Source organism: Petaurus breviceps, unplaced genomic scaffold (assembly GCF_028583685.1).
Source record: "Petaurus breviceps papuanus isolate PSGF00001 unplaced genomic scaffold, PetGlider_PUasm1.0 174, whole genome shotgun sequence".
Classification (NCBI taxonomy): Eukaryota; Metazoa; Chordata; class Mammalia; order Diprotodontia; family Petauridae; genus Petaurus; species Petaurus breviceps.
Genome location: NW_027185761.1, coordinates 13,780,624 through 13,806,956, shown reverse-complemented (window position 1 = coordinate 13,806,956; position 26,333 = coordinate 13,780,624). Strand labels below are relative to the sequence as shown.

The window sequence follows — 26,333 nt, the reverse complement described above, 5'->3', positions numbered from 1 at the left end:
AATACCTGTGGTTCCTGCTCCTCAGCATCAAATAAGATATAAACTTTAAAGATTATATGTCAGCAGTGATAATGATGATGATAATGTGTATAGCTATAATTTATACAGCACTTTACAACTAGAACTCAGATCTCCCTACTACTCAAAAGACAACTATGTTTGCTGTGAGTGCATTGGCATCGATCCACCACCATGACCTTTTCATTTGATTGAGTGGGAACACAAGCCCAGGAATGAATTGGCCTACAATGTCAAACTGTCTGTGGTTTCTCCTAGGTTTCAGACAGTCAAAGAAGGAAAACACACACAAGCAAAGAAGAAGGAAATACCAGTGGCCCCACCCTTCTTGTTGGTAGCTGGGTTACTGAAGGAATTAAACCAAAGAGTCCCTGGGCTATAATTCCTACAGGTAGGAAAATGAGGTGGGCCATCATCCCATTCCCAAAGTGGGAGGGGACCTATGAGTACATCCAGTCCAAACCTGAGGAAGGAATCCCCTTTCTAACATACTTGGCAAATGGTCATCCCTATGGACAGTGAAGGGGGATTCACAGTTCCCTGTGTGACTGCCTGGGTGCCCTCATTATTAATCAGTTTTTCCTTGCCTTTAGCCAATGTCCCTTTCTGGTCCTATTTTGGATGTGTATGTGATGACGCCCCTCACCTCCCCAGCAGAACAAGGCTGCTCCCTCTTTCCCATGACAGCCCAGACTTGAAGGTACTGATCAGATTCCCTCCCCCAGCTTCACAGATACCCCAAGATTGATTTCTTGTGCTTGCCATTCCCCCTTCACATCTTCATATTTACCTGGATCTGGATTTCATCTGAAAGCTCCCTTGCCAAGCCATAGAATTGTCCTGCTGAGGGGTCCAGGGCCTTGACAACCACCTTCAAACCAGTTCTTCCTTTCACTCGGCCATAAACACTCATAGCGAAGTTATACTTGGATGGGAGCCAGAGAGAAGCCTGCAATGTCAACATTCTTTCAAATACAGTACCTTATGGTTTCTGCCCAGGGGAGCAGGGCAGTTTCAATCATCAACCCCAAACCCTCTCCAGGTGCAGCCCGGGTCCCAGTACCAAAGAGTTAGTCTGGCCTTTTCTTCCTGCCTCTCTTTCTTTCTGGTCAAGGTAGTCCATAAATTCATTAAGAAAAAGAAAAAACAATGGCTCCAAAGTAATGAGAAATAGCACTTACCAAAAAAACAAACACAAAACAAGAAAACCATTCTATACTACATGTTGCCCCTTAGCTCAGGGACACCTCTAGAGGTAGACTAAGATAACAGAATAATGCGAGATTTGGGATCATGCAACCAGGGCTCAACTCCTGGCTCATTCTCCTTTACTGTGTGATGTGACCAAGTCAGCTAATTTCTGTGAGCTTCATTTTCCTCATGTAGAAAATAGATAATGATGTTTCTCCCAGCTGCTTCATTGGCTTTCTGGGAATAAAAGGTTTTGCAAACCTTAAAGAACTATTAAAAACTTAAATTCATATTAGTTGCAGCATTCAAGATTCAGTTTGTGGGAGCTTATCCACAGAGATAAGGAATTTTTTGTCCAAACACACCTAGTAATCTTAAAAAAAAAAAAGAAAGAAACCACAGCTTTTGATTCACTTGTCTAGATTATTGCTTTTCTCTCTGATTTACAGACAGGATGCCTCCTCCTCTCTATCCATTTCTATCACTATGCTGGGAACTCAGCCAAGGCTGTGGGGGGCTGAGGCCCTCTTATGGGTCATTTATTTGCAACATGGAGACCATAGTGAGGCAAACACAAATACCTCGTTATGTCTTGCCCTGACGTCCAGGATGTCTCTCTTGGTGACAGACCAGTGAAAAGTTAGCCCGGGAATGGCATTTCCAAAAGAGAACGGACTTTGGCTGTTGGTGATACCTGTAACGTAGACCGGCATCTAATTGGGGAGAGGATGAGAAATGAGATGAGATGTAAAAGAAGAGATGTGCTCACAGCAGTCTCATTTTTAGCATAACATAAAGTCATGGCAAAGGAGAGGCACCATGACCCAAGTGGACAGAAAAGTGGTCTCAAAGCCAGGTAGCTCTGGGTTCAAGTTTCATCTCTGAGACACAGAGGCTCCGTGACCAGATAAATTATCTAACCTTTATTCTCAATGAGCAAAGCAAGTCTCTCAGACTGTTCTGCTGACCTGCACTGAGGGAGGATGTTTTCACATTTGGGGTTCTCTATCCCAGTGAAATCAGAAGTTCAATACTTATGCCTAATCCTTGAACATAAACTTTATTGTCCCTAATTGCCTGATCTCTTAGTATGTTCTCTCCCACTAGTAGGCAAGCTTGTTAAGGACAGGGACAATGACTCCTCATTTTTCACTTTTCCCCACCCCTTTACAGCAGTGCCTTTCCCTCCCTACCCTCCAGCATCTAACCCACGGGTGGGGAGGACTGTCAGTACTCAATACTTATTATCTGAAATGGGCTGAGGGTTCTGGTGGGGAGGAGGCAGAGGAAGAGGAAAGCCTCACACTGGATACTGTTCCTCACCCCAATAAACATGTCCTTTGGGAAAGAACAAAAGACCAAACTTAACCCAGGCTATTTGTTAATTATATCTTCATTTACTTTTCCTTTTACCTTCAGCCTGGGATTCAAGGGAGGTAAAAAGGGAAGGGTTTTTGTTTGTTCATTTGTTTGTTTCTAAGCCAAAGCACTTAAATATCTACCTCACCCCACAGAAATTAATTACAAAATCCAGCAGGGATAGAAAGGAGTGTCAGGATCCCCAAGTCCTGAATCTGATGTGTCCTAAAGAAAAAGGAGGGTTACTGAAGCTGGATGAGATGGTTATTAAGATTCTCCAGTCATCATGACTGCTCTCAGCTCCCTCCTCTGGGAATGTGGAGGTGGAACTACAGTTTGATACTCTAAGGATCCTCACATCTTAAATAGTCTATGGCTCTGTGACCCCAAATTAACAGAAGAACATGGAATAAGACCTAACAGCATGAAGGAATGAAGAAAAGCAACACACACATCCCTTCAACTCACCTGGGTCCCTGTCTTCATCCTTGTGATGGGAGCTCGGATTCTCACAGCCTTGAGATACACCACCTCCACATCTACTTGATCCTTAAAAAAAAAAAAAATGGCTTTAAATATTTGAATGGCTCATTGGCCAAATAAGTGCTTGGGGCTGAAGAGTGCAGACCAGATCAGGGTGTGATACTCGCCATCAAAGGTGGCCAGGAGGAGGTAACATTCAACTGGATTATATCATTTGGGAAAACTGAGAGATATCGGACCCAGGTGTCATAGAAAATTGGTAGCTGAAGGGTCAGACCTCCTTACTGCCATACTGGGCTTAGCTGGACCTTCCTACCTAACTCCCCTTCTATCTGCTATGAGGCTTGAGAGGTTCCCCTTCCCACCATTACTCCAACACTAATGGAGATACAGATCTATGGAGTGGCAAAATAAGTTGTTCAAAGTATCACTGTAAATAAGTTCAAAGATTTAGAGTTGGAAGGGATCTCAGATTCATTTGTTTTACTTGGTCCCTTCCTCAGCCAATTTCTGATGGATAGTTTTATAATTACATGTAGGATGAGGAAGGAGAGGAATTCTTAGCCAAACAAGAGATAAAAGAGATGCTAACACAGAACGTAGACAATTTTGATTACATGAAATAGAAAAGCTTTTACACAAACAAAATCAATACAGCTAGGATAAGATATAAAACTATAGAATGGGGAAAATCTCATTATACATCTTTAATGAAGGTCTGATATCAAGGATATATAGAGATGAAACACAAATACACAAATATCAAGTCATTTCCTAAAAATAAGTAGTAAAAGAATATGAACAAACAAATCTCCAAAGAATAATTGCAAAATGCCATAAGAGATTTTTAAAAATCATTAATAGAAAAACAAATGAGAAACAACTCTGAGATTTCTCTTCACACCTGGCATACTGTCAAAGATGATAAAAGAGGAAAAAAAAATCAATTTTGGAGGGGCTGTAGGAAGACCAGAATGCTGATTCACTGATAATGGAGATATAAAATTGTCCAACCATTCTGGAAAAGGATTTGCAATTATATATATATATAAAACCTATGCCAAACTACTTGCCATCTCAGGGAGGGAAAGAGAGAAAGAATCTGGAACTCAAAATTAAAAAAAAAAACAAATGCTAAAAATTGTTTTTCTATGCAATTGGGAAAAATAAAATATTATTTTAAAAATTTGCAATTATATAAAAAGGTGACAAAAATGTACATCCCCTTGGATCCAGAGATGACCCTGCTGGGCATATACCCCAAGGAGACACAAAGCAGAAAATTCTTCTGTATATACCAATATATTCATAGCAGTACTTTCTTGTGATAGCAAAGAACTAGAAACCAAGTACATAATTATCAACTAGGGAATGTCTAAGTAAATTGTGGTATATGAATGTAATGTAATATTATTGGTGGAACATTATTATTAATCTTTTCTGGGATATGCACACCATGGAAGAGATCTTTCTATTGGGAATGCTTTCATTTTGCCTGACGAAAATCAATAAACGGGAGAAATGCAGCAACCTGAAATTTTCAGCCTTGATGCCATCTTATTCTAGAGGTCAATCCCTCATCTCCCTACTCAGTGAAATTAAATTTCTTCACTGCTAGAACAAGACAGTAAGAGAAAGGAGCTCCATTTCTGTGGCCTTATTTCAAACTTGCTTCTCAATGCTAAGTACAAAAAATTTCAACCTTTGACCAGTTGAAAACCCACTGTAATTAAGCATTAAAGACTGCTTGGGAAGGAAGAGAGCTCCTAAGAATCCTCCCAAATTACCAGGTCCTCTGTCCCTCATTTCTCTAAAAAGGAAACTGGGTTATAACTTGGGGAAAACAGATGCAGAATAAAAGCTAGAAAATTCCAATCTAGGCAGGCAGTAATGGGAAGAATTTGGGGGAAATTTCTCAATGGATACAAAATCTAAGTTCTCCTACTGGTAAAAAGATACAGCCTCCCACAGGAGATTGTTTTGGGATGTTCCGGTCTCCAAGCCTTGCATATTGGGGCTGAAGGCTCATTAACTCTTCATTTTAGCAGGTATATTAAAGAACAAAAGTAATTTGGAATCACTTAGCTATTCTGGCTTTTGAAAATGTCATATTCCTTTTGATTTGACTAAATATTTGTTCATAAAATATATCCTTTTTGTCCTCCGGTAGCATAAAACCAGTCATGAACTAGTCAATGCTTAATTATTCATGTTAATGGTAGCCAGGTCTAGCATAAATCATTGAGATTGTGCAGATAATCTATACACTTTCCCATCAAAATTTCCACTAGGACTATTACAAATAACCAAACCAGACAGCTGAATGTTGGCTCTTTTTCTTTTCCCTGCCTAGCCCACTGTGGAAGTGCTGATGCTCAATGATGGTCAATAAAAGGAGGTGGAAAAGGACAAGAAGTGGTATCCTGCAATAAACCTGAGATAAACAAAGAGTTACCAAGGGGGTACGTTACCTGAGACACTACGACAACTTTTCCAGTCTCTGCATCAACAGCTTGAACAAGCCCTGATACTGTCCCGTTGCCAACAGTGAGGCCCCTGACCAGACCAGTGCTGTTCACTGAAGCAATCCTCTCATCACTGATGGAGAAAATGATGTTGGATTGAGGTTGGGGACCTCCCTCTGAAGTGATCTGGAGTTGTGGAAAACAGCAGTGATTATCAGCAGCATGGTCTTGAGTCTCGCTCTGCTCTAGTTAATACTTGTATAAATTTCCATTTTGTGGATATGACAGGTTTATTCTAGACAGCAACTCATCCTCCCAGAGCCGACACTTATTTTGCTGAAAAGTACATTGACTGCATCCAATTTAAGCCTCCGCTCTGACAACATGTTAGAACAGGGAGGTGGCCAAGTGTGGACATGTCTGAGGACTGGAGAATCTGGGGACAGGGAGAAGACGCCACCACAGAGGGGCATGGATACAATCCAATCTACGGTCTTCAAAAGGACCCAGAACAGGAAGGCCAGAGGCATGTGAAGTGTCAGAGAGAGGCATTCATTGACCCAAACATCACAAGGGGTATCTGCTACTGTGGTATGAATCACCTTAAAGCAAACAAAATAAAACTGGCTCTTACCTGCATCATTGCACCAACAATCAAAGTCACTTTTCTTGGTATAAGTCTGAAGGGAGGAAAGACCTGATAATGAAGACAGAAATGGAAACAAGTGTCCTTATGTTCTTGTCTCAAACCATTTCAGCCAAAGTCCTCAGTCTGCCACTGAAAGCCCTTAAAAAGTGATTTTCAGGCACCATTTTACAGGATTTATAGAAGAAAAAGCAATGGCTTTGGCGTCTTGATTCTGCCATTTACCACCTTATGTGACTTTGGGTAAGACACATAGTGTAGTAAATGAATAAGTTCACCTCTCTGGGCCTCAGTTTCCTCATCTGTAAAGAAGGAAAGCAATGACTTCTAAGATCCCTTTCAGCTCCAAATTTATGATCCTATGACTTAGAGCATATCACTTCCCTTAACACAATCTATACCTATTTGATGTTTGCCAAACTCAGTATCATCTGTCTCTGTGCCTTTGTACAGGCTAGCACTCCAGCCTGTGATACACTCCTCATCTACCCATCAGAATTTCTGGCTTTCTTTAAGGCATAACTCATGCCCCACCTCCTACAGAAAGTCCTTCCTGGTACCTCCAGTTATCAATGCCCCTCCTCTTCAAATGATCATGTTCACACTGCTCTGTTTATGTGCTGTATCCATGCAGTAGAATGAATGCTCCTTGAGGGCAGAGAATGGATTTCATTTTGCTCAGACATTTTGCCCAAGAGCCTAGAGTCGCAGTGTGGGGTAGTGGATAAAAGACCAGCCTCAGACTTTAGAAGATCTGGGTTCATGTCCTGCCTCTGACACATTGGCTGTGTGCCCTGGTGAGCCTCTCAGGGTATTTAAGCTAATTTCTAAGCTAATCAGTGTAAATTACAGAAAGGGTGCTGCTCTACATTATAGAAAGCAGTTTCCTCACTTGGAGCCTCCTTCAGCCCCCTGCCTCCTCACACACACTGATGAAATCACAGATCTGGACCAAAATGAAAAACAGAAACATCAGTGCCTAATGAAGTGCCTTGTACATAATAGACATTTACTAAATGATGGCTGGATTGGGTGAATAATTAACAATTCCCCACACATACCCCCAAGCAAAAGGAAGGTAATCTTTGCAAAATCATCCTGTCAGAACAGCTGCACGTTCCCAAATTACTTTCATGCTTCAAAAGAGAATAATAACAATCCTTCACATGTGCAGAGTTGATAAATTACTTTGTATTATTTTTTCTATAATTTGCATTTACTTATTTGTCTACATGTATCACCCTAGTCAGGGACTGTTTCTCTGTTTTCCCCTTCTTTATATGCCTTGGGTCTTGCACAGTGTTTGGCACATTGTAGGTGATTAAAGATGTAAGTTCGATTGATCTGAACAAATTAATTGCACACTCATTTTCATTCACTCCCGTTATCTGGCCAGGCAGAGAAACCGAGCCTTCTTAGGTCCTGGCAGGACTATGCCACTTGGGACAAGTGTCACTGTTATTGTTCTATGATCTGTTATGACTTGGCAATAGTCAGCCCAGTCTAGTACCCTACCCTCTCCTACCACTCCCAATGTGTATAGTTCTCCTTCCCATCTTCAATGCCTTTGCCCCAGTCCTGCCACTTCCCTAGAATACATCTCCCAAATCCTCCCCAATGCAAATCGAGTCCATTCTTTGGGACCCCACTGAAGACTCACTCCACTCACCAGTAAAGCTTCCCCAGGCTCACTATAACCTAAACTGATTTTCTCCCTTTCCTCAAATTCTTCCAGATGTTTTGTATTGATGTATTGTCTTAGAATTCTTCTTCATCAAGCTCATGGATGCTGGTTTTGTTTGTTTAACTACGCTACTATAAGCTCTTTTCTGGTTCTCTACTTCCTCGGTTTCTTTCTATTCAATCCAAAAGCTTTTAACTAGGCACCTACTAATATGAAAGGCACAGTGCTAGGTGCTCTGGATACAGACAGATTTTAAAAAACCATCTCTTCCCTTAAGAAAACTGAATTCCACATGAGGGAATATGACAAATTTGTGAAGAGATAAGCATGGCTGTGAGTATTTGAGTAGGGAAATAATAGTAACAACTTGGGAGCTCCAGAGAGGTTTCTGGAAGGAGGTGACATCTATGCTGAGGCTTGGAGGAAGCCAGGAATTCTAAAAGTCAGAAGTGAGGAAGGACTATATTCCAGGCCTGCGAGAGAGTTCATGCAAAAGCAGGTAGCTGCAATGCTGAATTCTGGGATCAGCAAGCAGGGAGGTCACTTTGGCTGGAACACAGAGTCTGTGAAGGGGAGAAAGAAGCCTATAAAAGTGGGCTGATGTGAGATTGTGAAAGACTTTAAAAGCCAAGCTAAGAGACACAGACTGGAACTGTGAGGTCATTGGTAGAAGGAACTCTCCGGTAAGGAAACACCCACTCCCAGGAAAGGCCAGCTCCTCTCTGCAACCTCTGATCTGAGAGAGCTGCTCTGAGCACTGAGATGTTCAATGACTTTCCCAAGGTCCTATAGTCAGGACATGTCAGAGAAAGGACTTGAACTCAGGTTTTCACAAGTTCCAGAGTGGCTCTCTATCCACTATACCACACTAACTCTTACTAAGCTGAGGAGTTTGTAATTTCTCACAAAGGCAATAGACAATCCTGAAAAGTTTTTGAGCAGGGGAGCGATGAGATCAGACACAGGCATGGTAGGAGTTTAATAAATGGATGCTGCAGAATCCAAATATTTCCTCTAGAAGAGACCACCCTATACATTCATCCTCCATTTCAACGTCTCCTTTTACAAAGGAAACTAAAATCCAGGAAAGGGAAGTGACTTGTACTGGGTCACATTGCTAAGCAGCAGAACTCAAAATCTGAATACAGATTTCTGACTCCAAATTGAGATCTCTTCTCATTGCATTATGTTCCCCTCAAAGAAGACAGCTGCCTTGTAGAAGAACAAAATACTTTGTATGAGTGTGTATTTATCAGGAGAAATGAATTTCATTCCACCAGGAATGCTTTCATCTGGAGGAGAAAACCAAATCAAACTGCTTGTCAGAAAAGCCCAGCATACATCCTGCTAGCTGAAGAGGCAGAGGGGAGAGAGCTGCTGCAGGGGGGCCAGGATGCGATTCTAGTCCCTTTCTGCCACTAAGTCACAGGCTGTCCCCTCCTGGGCCCACAGTTTCTTCATGTAGAAAAAGAGGGCTTTGGACTAGATTCTCTCCACAGGGCCTTTGGGTGCTAACATTTTATAACTATTTCATGGCCAGCTTCTGCATGGCACTGAGATCTCCAAAAGATGCTGTTGAATAAAGTATACTCTTAGAGGTGATGTCTTGGCCAGTGTCCCTATAGCCTAGAGCATCTCCAGTGTCAGGAGGGCACCATGGTGCAAAGGAAAACAAAGCCTGAGCCTGAGACACAAATGGGTGCCCACCAGCGAGCCCCAGGGAGCTCCTTTTGGGTGTGAGAAGCTAAGCAATCACTTCTTTGTATCAGGGGTGCTCAGGCCTGATGGTCTTGAAGGGCTACAGACCTTTTTCAGGTATTTAGTTCTGCTCTGTAGAGGTCTCAAGGAAGTGGGCAAAATCAGGCTTTCCTCCCAATGTCTGTGCAGGCTTCATCAGCTCTGCCCTCTTCTATTTGGCAGATCCAACAGTGCCTGCCAGTCAGAAGGTAGCATGTTTCTTTCTCCTCCTGGGTCCAATTTGTCTGAACTGAAAAACTAGATTTGCATACAATGTGCTGCCTGCATTTGCTTATGCTGTGGGTTTTTAAAAAAAATCATTTATTAAATGCCTGTGCATTTGATATACGTGTCATGTGGGCACACGTGGGGACACACATGTGGGCAGACTCCTCCCTCTCTAGAGCTCACCATACTACAGAGACACACACTGGGCAGCAAAGCATCCCTCAAACCTAATGTGCCCTCAATTGAATTTCTTTCTACTAAATCAGCCTTATTGCTTTCTGGCTCCAACTTCCTTTGGGGTCTATTAAAAGCCCACATTTTATAAAATGGACATTACCATGTACAGAAAACCATGCAAATGATGAATTGAAGATCATCTGTTCATGTCATTTTCTAAGTAGTTTCAATATTTTAAAAATAATAAAAATCTTAATCCAATTGACTTCTCTCCAAAGCCCATCCAAATGAGCCCTTGCTGATGTGATAGCATGTCAAGTGCCACTCCTTACCTCAATTTGCTGTGGGGCAGAGTTAATTTTTTGTCCGACTTTATCAGTCACGGTTGCTGTCAGGCTGGTCTGCCCAATGGCTGCCCCATGGACAAGAAAGGTGGCAGTATAATCATCAAATGCTTCATCAAGAGCCCTGAAACAGACGAGATGGAGGAAGGAATAGGGCCCATTAAAACTCTTGAATTCTCCTTGGGGATACAAGATAGTTGGCTTGTATGGCTGTGTCATCTACTCCAGGAATCAGCTGGTACCCCTCTTCCCTTAGCTGAATCTGCCCAGGTCCCATTTTCAGGAGCCCATGCTAGTATCTGATAGCCAAAAGGTTTCCAATGCTTCAGGTGCCCATGAGCAACTTCCCTTCAGGAAAACTCACTCTAGCATAACAATCTGGGATGCTGCTCGGAGTTTCAAGTCCATGAAGGAGAAATACTTGGCCAGAAAAGGCTTCTTGGAGAAATCCAGCACTCGGACATATGCCTTGACAGTCTTCCCAATCTCCACCTGCAATATTTAATGGCTAATTATTGATGCTTTCCACAGAAACTTTACAATTTACATAGTAAAGAAAGTGCACGTCTTGATAAAACCCAGACTTATCCAAGTAAACATGGAGTCATTTTTAATATAATGATTTGAAAAAGAGAAGTTACACGGCATATACAGTGCACCCTGAACCAAGCCTTGAGACAGGAAGACATAGGTTTATTCACATCTGACATTCTGGCTTCTGATCCTGGGCATTTACTTCACCTCTTAGATGCCAAAGTGACTCACACTAGATGGGAACTTCCTCACCTAGAGTTCTCTCTAGAAAAGAAATCACAGGTCCATCAAGGGAAAAAAATATAAAGATCATTGGATGGAAGCTTAGGCTACACAATAAAGCTTCATTAATTAATATGTGACAATTTGAACAATTTCTATAGTAATGACAGCATTATATGAAAAAAAAAACTTTGAAAGACTTAACCACTTTAGTCTATGTGATGACCAGCCAAGACTCGAGAGGACTGATGATGAAGTGTGTGCCCATCTCTAGTGGCATGAGAGACGCCAGGTACAGGAGAGATGTATTTTTAGATATGGTAAATGTGTGGATGTGTTTTCTTTGGCTAAGTTTAACTGTTAAAAGGATTCTGTTTTTCCCAGGAGACCATTGTACACAATAACAGCAACATCATGTGATGACCAACTTTGATAGATTTAGTTCTTCTCAGCAATACAATGACCTACGACAATCCCAAAAGATTCATGATGGAAAATGCTATCCACATCCAGAGAGAGAACTATGGAGTCTGAATGAAGATTGAAGCATATTATTTGCTTTGTTCTTTTTTCCCCTTTTGTTCTGATCACCTTTCATAACATGACTAATATGGAAATATGTTTAATATGATTGTACATATATAACCTGCATCAGATTGCATGCCATCTTGAGGAGTGGGGAAAGGAGGGAGGGAGAAGACCATTTGGAACTGAAAATCTTAGAATATTGAAAACAATATTTACATGTGACTAGAAAAAATAAAATACTATTAAGTGTGGGGGAGTTGTATTTTTCCTTTCTTTTACTTGGTGGTAGGGATAAGGGATAAGTAGTGGCAAAAAGGAAAGAAAGAAAAGAAGTTCAATGAGCTTTTAAAAATTCACAGAACAGAAGGAAGTTCAGAAAGGAACAAAGGCAAGCAGGACAGCTTTGAAAGTGACATGTTCAACGTATCATATTTTTAAAAGTTATAATAGGTTCAAAATTTCATGTATAATTATTTTTTCATTCTACTTCGTGCGTGGAATTATTCATTTTTTGAAGTGATGTTACGTTCAAAATTTTTTTAAAAAATAGATTAAAATAAAAGAATATATCAGTTTGGAATTTGTAAGAATTCTCCCAAACTGCTCTGCTACCATTTAGTGACCTGCAGGTCCAGCAGAAGTCAAGAGGCTGAGAGGCAGAGAAGTTAAGGCTGCATCAATAAGAGCAGAGTGCTCAGAACCAGGAAGTGTTGTAATTTCCTCTGCCCTGACCAAACAACATTTGGAGGACACATTCATTTAATCCTAGGTTTTACATTTTAGAAGGGATATTGATAAGGTATAATGAAATCTGAAGAAAGTATCCAGGATGGTGCAGGAATTCAAAAGAAGAATGGAAGGAACTGGAAATGTTTAGATTAGAAAAGAGAAGACTTGGGGGTAGAGGGTAGAAGGCTGGCTTACTCATTTAAAAAGTCAGAAGGAAAAAGAAAGGGGGAGGAGAAGATAGAGGAGGAAGAAGAGGAGGAGGAAGAGGAAGAGGAGGAAGAAGAGGAGGAGGAGGAGAAGGAGAAGGAGTAGGAGAAGAAGGTCTGTAGTTTCCAAGGAAAGAGCTAGGGCTGAAGAGAAGTTATAGAAAAGAAGATAGTGGCATAATATGAGGAAGAATTTTCTAACACTTAGATCTGCCCCAAAATGGAATGTGCTGTCTCAACAGGTAGTGAGATCCCCATCACTGGAGGATTCTAAGCAGGGCTTGGATGACCACTTCTTATAGAATGATTATATGAAAAGATAACTAAGACTAGGATAGTAGGGCTACATACCAAATACAGATTTGACAAATGGGAACCTAGGGAAGAAGTGCCATCTGAAGGTTTGCAATAGAGGAGAAGAATGATGGGCATAGTTGCCTTAGAGTTCATGGAAATTATTTTAAGAAATTCAAGTAAAGGATAAGTAAAATCCCATGACCTAAGATTCTAAAAAGGAAGAAGGCTCAAGAGGAATAGGTGGATCCTAGAATTTCTCATGCTATAACCACAAATGATTCTGCTGAACAAGAAAAAGGCAAGGTGTCTAGAGAGTCCATTGTGGCAACACAACATGCTCAGTGACAAGCTCAGATGTTCAAAGGACACATATAAAAGATGGCAGCAAGGACACCTACCAAGAGTGGTACTTACTTGGTCCTATAAGAAAAGAGATCAGAATGAACTGAGCCTTGTGATAAATGCTAAGAATGTTCAACAAAAAGACTTTTTTATCCATACTGGGTGGAAGAAAAAGAACAAAGGAGAACTACGACTACAATTTGGAGTGGATGATGGGATGATAAAAGATATGGATCATGGAATCCTGGATTCAGAGCTCAAACAGAAACCAGTGGCCATTGAGTGCAACTATTTCATTTTATAGATGAGAAACTAAGGTACAAAAGGTTAGGAGACTTCTCCAGGGTATGGTAAGTGTTTGAGGCAGGATTTGAACCCTGATTTTCCTGGCTGTCCTATTAAAGAAGGACCATAAATGCAACCAAGATTAGGAGGGAAACAGAAAATTGGGAAAGAATTCTCACAATCAGTGTCTCTGATAGAGGCCTCATTTCCAAAATATATAGAGTACTGGGTCAAATTTCTAAGAACAAAAGTCATTCCCCAATTGTTAAATGGTCAAAGGATATGAACAGGCAGTTTTCAGAGGAAGAAATCAAAGCTAACTATAGTCATATAAAAATGCTCTAAGTCACTATTGATTAGAGAAATGCAAATCAAAACAACTCTGAGGTACCACATCACACCTATCAGATTGGCTAACAAAATAAAACAGGAAAGTTATAAATGCTGGAGAAGATGTGAGAAAATCAGAACACTGCATTGTTGGTGGAATTGTGAGCTGATCCAACCATTCTGGAGAGCAGTTTGGAACTATGCCCAAAGGGCTATAAAAACGTCCATACCCTTTGACCCAGCAATACCACTTCTAGGGTTGTATCCCAAAGAGATGATAAAAATGGGAAAAGGACCCACACGTATAAAAATATTTATAGCAGCTCTTTTTGAGGTGGCTAAGAACTGGAAATCAAGGGGATGCCCATCAATTGGGGAATGGCTGAACAAGCAATGGTGTGAATATAATGGAATACTATTGTGCTATAAGAAATGATGAGCAGGCAGACTCCAGAAAAACCTGGAAAGACTTCTATCAACTGATGCTGAGTGAAGTGAGCAGAACTAGGAGAATATTGTACACAGTAACAGCCACATAGTGTGATGACTGACTTTGACAGACTTAGCTCTTCTCAGCAATGTAAGGACCTAAAACAACTCCAAAAGACTCATGATGGAAAATGCCACCCACATCCACACAAAGAAATATGGAGTCTGATTGTAGAGACAAAGATTGTAGATCGAAGCATACTATTTGCTCTCTTTATTTTATTATTTTTTTCTTTCTCATGGTTCCTCTCTTTGTAATTCTTCTTTACAACATGACTAATGGGAAAATGTTTAATAAGAATGTATATATAGAGCCTATATCAGACTGCATGCTTTCTTGGGGAGTATGGAAGGGATGGAGGTGGAGAAAATTTAAAACTTATTGGAAGTGAATGTTGAAAACTAAAAATTAATTAATTAATTTATGAAAAAGAAAGGATCATAAGATCAGAGATTTAGAACTAAAAATGATCTCAGGGTTCCTCTTCATTGTATAGATGAGGAAACTAAGGCATAGAGGGATTAAGTGACTTGTTCACAGTCATACAATCAGTATTAGAAGCAAAATTTGAACCCAGAACAATGCCTTATCCACTACACCAGGCTGCCTCTCAAGAAGGAAGAATTAATCAAATGCAATCTTATTTCTGTTTTCTGAACCAATAAGAAATATTTTCAGAAGGGGAAGAAAAGAATAAAATCGCTGATGAGAATCAAAACTCAAAGTAAATAAAGAGGGGGCAAGAAGAGATAGCACTGGGATGCTGTGATTCAATGACAGCATTGTAGGAGTTCAGAAGAATGAGAAATAGAAAACTTCTAGATCATGTGGGCAGAGAAGTTTTCATGGTGAAGCAGCAAATGTACCCTGAAGGGAAAATGTTTCAGCCTATGCAAGAGAACATACTTTTTGGACAACTTAGAGTTCTCAAAAAGTGTCCATTCAATTATAAACAATAAACTGATTTTCTATATTCATTAAAGCAATCACCCTAAATAATTCTACTGGGCAATTCTTTGTTAGTCTAATTCCAGCAACTGTATGTACTTGCAGCGACAAAATTTCACTCCTCTAAAAATATTCCATAGTTCAGGGTTTGTGCTAATTCAGTCCACATTATTATGGTTTATGCTATCACCATTAAAATTTCACTGGGAACCAACAATGCACCGGGCCCAGGGGAGAATAACCAGCCAAGTTCTCTGACCAGCTGGCTTACAATTTAAATAAGCTACTGGACATAAATTCTCACTCAAGGCTAATAGCAGGGAGAAATGCAGAATTCACAGCAAAATTTAATATTGACAGATATGAATAAATCTGACATAATACCATTTATTTGCATCGGTCAAAAGAGTGGAGCTAAAAAAATGGCTGGATCCCACTCTCTCTGCCAGGCAATTAAACCATCTATCAAATAATTAACAGGCATTTATTAAGTGCCTACTGTGTGCTGCATGGTGGGTCCTCGGGATATAAAGACAAAACTCCTTCAAAGTGCCTCACATACTATGGGGAGAGAAAATATGCCACTGAACAAGACAAATACAAAATAAATACAAAGTAATTTGGGGATGGGAGGCACTAGCAGTTGTTTGGAGGGGGAGTGGAGCAAGGAAAGGCCTCATGTAGAAGGCAGCCCTTAAGCTTAGCATTAAAGAAAACTAGGGATTCAAAGAGGTGGAAATGAGGAGGGAGAGTGCATTTCAGGCATGAGGAACAGCCTATGCAAAGGCATAGTGATAGGAGATGGAGTGCTGTGCATTAGGAACAGCAAGAAAGCCAGTTTGGCTGGACTGTCAATTACATGAAGGGGAGTAATGCATAATAATTCTGGAGAACTTGGTGGGAGCCAGAGCATAAAAGGCATTAAATGGCACTTGAAGGAGTTTGTCTTTTCTCCTAAAGTTCATAGGGAACCACTGGACTTTACTGAGTAGCTTGAGTGGACTTTACATGGTCAGACATGCATTTTAGGAAAAATGCTAGTGGGGTACACATGAAGGATGGATGGGAGAGTGGAGAGACTTGACACAAGGGCTCTAATTGGTAGCCTACTGCAATAATCCAGGTGAGGGGCGATAAGAGTGGTGGTCACATGATTAGTGAGAAGCGGATGGAAACTAGCTGCGCCATGAAGGCAAAACAAACAAGATTTGACAACTGAGTGGATCTACAGAATAAAGGATGAGGAGTCATGGATATTTCCAATTTTGAGGACTTGGGTGTCTAGATAAACTTGGACAGAAATAGTCAGAATATGGGGTGGGTTTGGGGGGAAAGATCATGAGTTTAGCTTTGGAAAGCTTGAATTTCAGAAACTTACAGGGCATTGCATTTGAAATATCTCACAGACAGCTGGAGATGACCAACTGTAGCTCAAAAAAGAGATGAAGGCTGTAATTCATGAATTCATGAATCCCGGATGAAGGCTGGGATTCATCTACACTGAGACAATAACTAAACCCATGGGAGCTGATGAGGTTAACTGAAACAGAGTGTAGAATTAGCAGAGAAAAAGATCCAGGGCAAAGGCTTGGGTACAATGATCATTAGGGGGTGTGATATGGATGATGATCTGGCAAAAACAACCAAGAAGCGGTCAGGCAGATAACGGGAAAGCAAAGGGGACCGATGTCACCAAACTGAGAGTGATAAGAGTATCCAGAATGAGAGTACTACTCAACAGAGTAAAAAAGGTCAAGGAGGAAAAGAAGTGAGAAAAAATGTGAGATTTGGCAATTAAGACATCGTTGGTAACTCTTGAGAAAGTAGTTTTGTTGAGTAATGGCCATCATGCAGAGGGTTGAGAAATGAGAAAAGAAATGGCAGCAATGAGAGTGAACAGCATTTTCTAGGCACTTGTTTATAAAAGAAAGGGAAGATTGAGAATAATTAACTTGAGGGGCTAGTAGAATCTAATGAAGGTTTTTTTAAGGATGGGGAGAGATGGGTATTTTTTAAAGGTAACAAGGAAAAAATGAATAAGACAGGGACTGAAAACTAAAGAGCGGGGGAGATGAATAGGTGGGCAATTTTGTTGAAGATGATGGGAGGAAATGTGATTCAGAGAACACGTAGAAGGACTGGCCTTGACAAAGAGAAGGGACATGTCATTAACACCAAATTGGCAGAAAGGAAGAAAGGGTAGGGATGATGGAAAACTGTGAAGGTTGAGGAATCTATTTTGACCTTTCTAAGTGTTCACATACCCAGAGAGGGGTTGGTCTTGGTGAGGAGAAGAGTAATATTTTCATAGAGTAGACGGGTTCTAAAGACATTTATAAATGAGAAGCTCTCCCATCACAAAGCTTACTATAATTTTCCCCACTTAAATAAGAAAAATTCTTACAAAGAATAATTAAAATCCCTCTTCCAAACAGTAAGAGAAGAATTAATTAAATCTTAATGAAATACTTGCTGAACTGAAACTAAAAAGCCATGGATTCCAATTTTTGAAAAGAGAATAAAATACAATTAAAATTAAGTTCTGGCAGAGGTAGGACAAAACAGGCACGCCAATACGCTGGTGGTGGAGTTGTGAATTTGGGTCGACCTTTTGCAATATGGAAATTTCATTCCCCCATGTTATAATACTATTCATACCTCTGTATCAGTAGCCCTACTAACTGGAACTATACCCAAAGGAGGTTATTAGCAGAAAAAAAGAGCCATCAATTCAAAAATACTTATTAATAGCAAAAAAAAAACCTGGAAACAAACTAGATGTCCAATGACTGGGAATTAGTTGAAATTAGGGCATATGAATATTATGGAATATCACTGCACCAAAGACAACAAAGGGTGTGAAGATTTCAAAGAAATATGGAATCATTTATATGGAGCGAATTATAGGAAATAAAGCAGAACCAAAAACAATATACACAGACTACCACTATGTAATTAAAGGTAATAATAGCAGCCATAAGTTTATATCAAATACCCAGAAAAGGAGTAAGCTGATGTGGTCCCTACAGCATTAAAGACAATATACATGGTTTTTGCTCAGGTTTATCAACCAGTAAATATAAGGGATTCATAGAAACATGTCCAGTCATTACAATCCCTCTCTTTTTTCCATTTTGTTTATCAATTTTTCTTACTTCTTTTCCTTTTGTCCTTATGTATGTACTTGAATGTTTGTATTTATCAAATTATTTAAACTTTTCCTTTAGAGAGAGTCAGAAGTATTTTCCTACGTGTCTTTCCTAAAATCTCTCAAAGGGTGTACAATATCATAAGCATAGAACCACTAACCTTGTCAACCACTCGGACGTATAATTCCTGAATATCTGATACGTGGATTTCAGCCTTTGCAGGTGCTGGGAACGCCAAACACAAGTCATGAATCATAACTGTTAACATTCCTGGAAATAGTGGATACACCTGAAATGCCAGAAGAAAATCTTATTTTATGTTTTACATGATTGCTTCCCATCATGATTGCTATATCAAATTGCTTCCCATCTGAGGGAAGGGGGAGTTGAGGAGGAAGGGAGAAAATTAGAACTCGAAATTTCTAAAAAATGAATGCTAAAAATGTTTTGATATATAATTGGGGAAAAAATATTATTTTTAAAATGCTGCAAGGTTTCTACCTTCTCCAATTATATATTTCTCTCTTCTAGCAAGGACTAGTAACACCTCACTGACCACAGCTATCTCATCCAGCTCAGTCTACTCAGGCAACTTTTGAAATCAATTCTGAAACCATGGAGGAGGGGAAAGTTTGACGCAGACATCACCCTTCCTGCCATTTCTCCTGAACTTGCCCATCACAAGAGACTCCAAATCGTATAAACTCCACATATAAAAGAATACTTTGTAGGGTTAGCCCTAGGTATCATAGATCAACATCATAATTACAGCTAACATTTATATAGAAGCTTGGTGCTGCCATAGTGCACAGAACACTGAGCCTGGAGTCAGGAAGACCTAAGTTCAAATCCACTCTCAGACCTTGCTAGCTGTATGACCCTGGATAAGTCACTTAACCTTTATTTGCCTCAGTTTCCTCAACTGTAAAATGGGGATAATAATAACACCTACCTTGCAGAGTTGTTGTGAAGATCAAGATATAATATATGTAAAATGCTTATCACAGTGCCTGGCACACAAGAGGCATTATATAAATGCTCATTCCCTTCCCTCTTCTTTTCCTTTTATGGGTTACAAAGATTTTGAAGTATATATGAATACATAACACACACACACACACACATTCATTTGATCCTCACAGCAATGAAAAGTAGTTGCTTTTATCCCTACTTTGTAGATGAAGGCTCACTGAGTTTTCAAAAAGGTAAGCGACTTACCTAGTGTCACACAGACAGTAAGTATTTGAGGCTGGATTTGAATTCAGGTCTTCTTGACTCCAAATCTGATACTCTAACCACTGTACCAACCAGCTGCCTCATTAGCAGCAGTGGTAGAACTCATACTTGAATGGCACTTTACATTTTACAAGGTGAAATGTTTAGTACAGTACCTATTTTCAAGTAAGTAGCCTAAGTATTGATATCCCCATTTTATAGATGAGGAGATCTAAGCTTAGAGAGAAAAGAGGAATGGGATCCAGAAAAATTATGGCAGTAAGCTTTGATGGGAGAAGTAGGGTGCAGGGCATCCAGAAAAAATAGATCATGGTGGATATTGCAGAAAGTCACTATAGATGACTGAGAGACAACAGGAAGCCCTTGGGGGCATGGATTGGATTAGCCCAGAAGAGATCATGCAAAAATGATCATACATCCATGACGAACCTTGACTACTTCACATTTTCCCATGGGTCAGTCTAGGTACTAAAATTAGCCTATAGATGAGGCCAAGTGTTTCTGGGTAAACCAGGCAGCCTTCATAGCCTTTACAGGAGCTGCCAAAGTGGAGAAATGTATACCTCAGTGAAGAAGCCATTGCCTCCCTTCCTCCCCTTCTTTCACCCCCAGGTTAGCTCATTTCTCCAATCATCTTTCAGTGTTTTCTAACAGAAGAAATGAGTCAGGTTTTCTTCTCTTCACACTAGATTTACAACCTAAGAGGCCACAGAGTTGTGGCTGATGAATCCTGCAACATTCACTTACTTGATAAACTCTTGTTCTTACTGCCTATGTGATCAGCCATCTAGCACCATGTAGATGATTTCACGTGACTCCCTCATACCTTTGGGAAAATAGGTGTCATGTAATCCACGACCTTGATCACTGAAGGTGCCACATCAAGTTGTGCCAACCATATAAACCTTCCCTATTATGAAAAGCTAATATCGTCTAAAACAACAATTATATCTCATTCAACCCATCGAACATTTTATTTGATTAATATCTTCTTTTTATATCGCCTTCATTTTCTAATATGTCTCTCTCCCTTTCCTTGCTCAAAGAGGCATCACTTATAATAAAGAATAAAAAGAGGAAAAACCTTCATTTTAGCAGATAATCAGTATATGAACCAAGTCTGACATCATATACACTGTTCCATATCCACAGTACCCCCAATTGCTACAAACAGAAGTGAGAAGAGTATTCTCATATCTCTTCTTTGGGACCAAACTTAGTTTTTATATTGTCCAACAAATTTTTTCAAATGTATAAACTGATGTGTCTTGTCCAACGTTTAAGAATCTAAGGGTTGGAAGATTATCTAATTTAACCCAAACCTGAATCTCTTCTATGACATTCCTGCAAAGTACTTATTTGGCCTCCACTCAGTCATCTCTAGTGATGGGCAATACTTTCCATTTTTGGACAGCTCCCACTGTTGGAAAAGTTTGTTGTTGTTGTTTTAATAACAATTTAATAACACAATGGGTAACTACTACCCATTGGGTCTGGCTCTCCTCTTTGGGGTCAGGCTGTACTTTTTCCATATAGTCTTTGAAAGAACCATATGACTACTAAGCGCCAAGCCAACACCAGAATACAGGTCTTCTGATTCATAATCTATCAGCTTCTTCTCATTTCCAAATTTTCTCACTAAAGAAGCCCCTTTGTCTTGGGGAACTTAAATGAAGTCATTCCAGGTGTCCAAAAACTGGACAAACTGACTTCTAGATCTGTGACTTTACAAGTTGAGATTTCTTGACAGGCAAATCCCAGTGCTCTCAGCACCATGTATGACTTCTTTTGAGACAGCTGCACATTATGCTCTAAAGCCCTCCTTTTCACCTTAAGGTCTTGACTTAAATAGCTGCCTCCTGTAACCAGACAGCTCACTGTCACTCTAGAGAAGAGATCTTCAATAGAAGGTCAGTAGGCTGAGGGTACAGCAGGAAGTGATTTTTAAAATGTGCCAATAATGGGAAGATCCAGCGTCAACAGTCAATCTAAGGTATTAGCAAGACCACCTGACAAGATGAAAGTAAGTGCAGTTGACTCAATAATGCAGCTGGGTGGATGGTGCTTGAATCATTTCACATAATGGTTTAAAATATATGAGGAAAAAGGTCCCCTAGTGTGTACCACATGAAATAATGAGGTCCCTGTACTGTGAGCCCTCACCACAGCAACATAATATTAAATATAGACAAAGAAGCCAGGTCCAACTACCATTAGGTTTCTGAATTGTCCAAGGGAAATTCACCAGGGCCTATTACATTTCTAAAAGAGAATTTCGTTAAAAGAATTACCCCCAAAAAAGGACCAAGTGCTTTCACTGAAAATATAATTTGAGAACCCAGTTCCTGAGACATTGCAAAAGTCTCCACATCACTAATTCAGTCAGATGCAGAGATGCTCATTGGAACACGCTGAAATTACACAAGATACACAAGTGAGTTAAAATGCCGACAGGCTCATGTGGGAGAAGGACAGGAGGCATTCATTTTCAGGGGAACGGCTATGTAAACTTTAAAGGGAGACACAAAATGCAAAATGTTGGTTCCTTCTAGATAGTGCAGCAATTCCTTGGCAAAGGGATTTCAAACCATCTTTCCACAAGCAAGAGCGAGAAGATGGGTGTTTTATGCTCATTCATTTTTTCCCCTAATTTTTAAGTGGAATTTTAATCTGGGGAAAAAACTCATCGTTCCGAATGAATTCTAATTTCTAAGTGTTGAAGGTGCCACCTGAGAATGTCTGTGAAGTCTAAGCCTCAGGGAAAATCCTGTCATCTCTTCATGGAAGATGCATGTATTATTGCTGTTTAATAATGCTGTGTCCAACAGGCAAAGTGAAGTGTGGAGCTGAGGGGATGCTGATTAAAATAGAGATAGTGAGTCAGTCATTCCTATTCTAACCCCAAAGCCTTTGCCCCAATATCAGGGCTCTATCCAACAGCTTCCATTTCCCTGGCAGTGAGTAACACTTCTTACTTGCCCCCTTGCTGCTCAGCATTTGTAGACAAATTGGGAACTTCCAGTTTCTTCACCTATAAAAAATTTTAAATGTCAGTGAAGCAATCAGCTTGCATTTTCTATATTATTGCTGAACTCCTTCGGTGTTCTTATAAATCTTGCATGATAGCACCAGAGCTTTGGTGAACATAAAAGTCTAGCTCTGTCGTCATGACTTAGCAGTCCTCAGAAGTCTGTGGGGGATAATGCCAGGAATGGCTTCTGCATTTTCTAGACCGGTGGGCAATCTACCTCCTGGTGCTCACAGTGTTGTGTTTATATGAAAATAACCGCGAGTCAGAAAGGTCTTGGCACCGGCATGAACAATGGCTCTTCCAGTACCCTAAGAAACGCTGAGAAGGTTTCTCTGGGTGGGTACTAAGATTAAAGCTATGTTATTATGCATAATTACTCAATAACTACATAATTTTCAGTTTCCAAGGCCTTTTTCCTTAATTAAAAACAACACCACTAGAAAGAAATCCATTTTGAAAGAAAATTTAGAATTGAATCAGCTATAAATTTTCTTCTGCAAACCAACAATAAGGATAGGGACTGTGCCGTCATTACTATGGGGAAGTCCTGATCAATGCTGGTTGGCACCTTCTCGGCAAAACAGAGGCTTTAAAAAGTTGCTGAGAGTGTTGATTGATTAAGTGCTTTTCCAGGGTCACAAAGTCTATATGGGTCAGAGGCAGGTCTCCCTAAACCTGAGGCCAGCTTTCTAGCCCCTATACCATACTGCCTCTGACAAAATTGTAAGATAGTAACAATGTAGTCACTGATGATGATGATGATGATGATGATGATGATGATGAAGGCAGCAATGACAAAGGAAAGCCATCCCAGATATCAAGTATGGCACAATGGGAAAAGTGCTGGACTGAGAATCAGAAAATCTGCATTCAAATTCCAGTTCCACCATCAACTAGACTTTGTTCATGACCTTGAATTTTGCCTCATCAGGCTTTAGTTTTCTGTGGTTTTTTTTTCCAATGAGTCCCCCTTCCAGTTTAAATATTCTGTGATTCTTGTCCAGTTCTGACATCTTCTAGGGGTCATTTCTGGTTCTGACATTCTGTATTCTAAGGCAGAAGTGTCAGATTCATAGTATGCCAAAACAGATTAAAATGTAATTGGGAAATGTTTACCAAAATTAAATAAAATACAATATAACATAGAAAATATTAATTTGTGGTTTTCTAAGTCCACATGCAGCCTGTTGAGATCCATATCTATTTGAGTTGACACCATTGAAAATTTAAGGGTACTTCATCTCTTCTGTCTACTAAGGTGTTTTTTTTGGGGGGGGGTGGGAGTTCTTATTTTTTTTAATCCTGCTATTCCATATCCAGAAGTTTCTTTCATTTCTGACATTCTGTGTTCTAGGGTCCCTTTCCCATTCTGATATTCTGAATCCTAGGGTTCCTCCCAACTCTGACATTCTATATTATATGGTCTTTTCCCACGGTAACACTTTATGTTCTAATGTCCCTTTCTAGTTTTGATAACGTATGATTCATTTAATATTTCTAGTCTCCCAAAAGAGTTTTGGTATTTTCACTAGTTGGGAATTTCTATTACAGTAGTAAAGAATTCTGAGTGACCTCTTCCATACATGCACAAAAAGATCTTTAACAATGTTTGTATAGCTTCTTTTCACAGGTTCATTGGTTCTTACAGGTAGAACAGGCTTAGGGTAATTCTCTCTCTTTTTTTTCCAGATAAGGAAATTGAGCCTTAGCAAAAAGCAACTTAGACAAGGCCACAATGCTAATTAAACATGGCAAAGCTGAGACTTAGACCTGGGGTCTCTTGATTCTTTATGCCATACTATGTTGCTTCAGAAGTCTAAAGAGATTCACAAGCCATTCGTGGGTTCTGAGTATAAGCTAGTAGGAAGTAAGAGAGACATTTTCTTCTAGCTAATTGAAGAGTTGTAGGCATTCTTGTCGCTGTGATTAAGGGAAATGAGAACACTGTTAATTAGCTCCTGAAAATGCCAAGAAAATGTGTAAGCTACCTTCAAAAACAACCCAGGAAAGAAGCTGTTAGGACTTATGACAGATTATCAACACCATGTGGGAAAAAAATACATTCCTTACTCTGTGGAAGTGGCAAAAGTCATCTCACAGAATTTCCATGCTTAGTTGTACTACCTGGTGTGAAGATCTTCCTTCTTCTAATGCAATCTTAGGGGTATACGGGACATAGCCAGAGTCACCGGCCAAAGGCAATAGATGAAATATTAAACATGGAGACAAAAGGGACACAGGGTTCAGGGACCGGAGCAATGTGTGACACATTATATTCTGCCAATGTATTACCTGTCAACGTATTCATTGGGAGGGACACAAACCTTGGTAGATAAGAGTGGGATCTCTTTGACCAGTTGCCAAAAGTGCCAAATCTTTTCTGGGGGCAGGTGGTAGGTAGGTTATCTTGGAGTTAAACAGTAATTTTACTAATAAATACTAATAGAAAGTTAATAGATACTAAATAGATAGTATATTCACATGTATGAGATAGCAAAACAGTATTTAAAGAAGCTAGGATCCTCAAGGAAAAAGAAACCCAGCCAGGTTCTGTTCTCACCTGAGGATAAACATGCTTTTATGCTTTGCTAAGCTTGATTGTTCCTGACTAGCCCCAGATGGGCAGGAGAAAGTCCCTTGTGTAGTTTCCTCATTCCTACCTCTCTTAGCCTAACCATAAACACAGATGCCTGTACTTTCATCCTGCCTTACCTAAAGAGAAAAGCTATTTAAAAATTATTTTAAAAGGCTATAAAATGTGTAAAATATAAATATATATTTATATTTTATAGATTTTATATATTTATATATAAATATAAACTATAAAATGCTATAAAATCTATAGCCTTAAAAAACCTAAGGTAAAAGCAAATTTAATCAGTATGGATTCAGTTACAAAGAATAAGAATCTTTTATCAGATACCCCAAATCTGACCAAATGGGCTTCCAGAGCTTCTGGTGCTGATTGGTCTCATTCCCACTTTACTAGCATCTAGCCTGACTTCCATGGAAAGTCATTACTCAGGAGAAATACACAAGCACACCTCCCCAGTCATACCTAGGACCCAACTCCTCAGCTAATATTCCACTTCAAAATCGGAGCCCCTCTGACTGACTATGAGGGTCAGTCCTACCAGCAAAAGTAACAATGACTGAACCTCTCCCACCAAGGGAAACATCAGAAGGCTTACAATACAAGTAAAACACACACACGCGTGCACGTGCACACGCACGCACACACACACACACAGAGTTCCTACTGATAAAAAAGAGAAGAATCATATCTTTCATGATATGGTAGAAAGAGGTAGCTTGGTGGCACAGCAGATAGAGCACTAGCCTTAGAATTGAGTTCAAATCTGGCCTGAGACACTTACTATCTGTGTGACCCTGAGCAAGTCACTTAACCCTTTTTGCCTCAATCTCCTCATCTGTAAAAAATGGGCTGGAGAAATAAATAGTAAACCACTCCAGTATTTTGCCAAGAAAACCTCAAAAAGGGTTAAGAAGAGTCGAACACGACTGAAAATGCCTGGAACAACCAGATGATAGAGTGACAGGTTAGGAACAGGAAGACATAGATTCCATTTGGAGGTCTGTGCGACCTCTGGCAAGTCACAGAACCTCTTGGAGTTTATGTTCCACTGTATGTAAAATGGGAATAATAATACCAT

The 26,333-nt window shown here is 39.9% G+C and overlaps 1 protein-coding gene across 1 annotated transcript in view; it reads right to left on the bottom strand.

Moving 5' to 3' along the window:
- Positions 1-26,333, bottom strand: part of NUP210 (nucleoporin 210) — a 183,763-nt gene that overhangs the window by 35,838 nt on the left and 121,592 nt on the right. Inside the window, exons 21-28 of the mRNA XM_069083772.1 lie at positions 18,553-18,681; positions 10,697-10,824; positions 10,321-10,456; positions 6,151-6,213; positions 5,523-5,702; positions 3,037-3,117; positions 1,791-1,922; positions 809-967 (exon numbers count right to left, since the gene is read on the bottom strand). Of these exons, the coding sequence (XP_068939873.1) occupies positions 809-967; positions 1,791-1,922; positions 3,037-3,117; positions 5,523-5,702; positions 6,151-6,213; positions 10,321-10,456; positions 10,697-10,824; positions 18,553-18,681 (1,008 nt within the window). The remainder of the gene's footprint in view (positions 1-808; positions 968-1,790; positions 1,923-3,036; positions 3,118-5,522; positions 5,703-6,150; positions 6,214-10,320; positions 10,457-10,696; positions 10,825-18,552; positions 18,682-26,333) is intronic.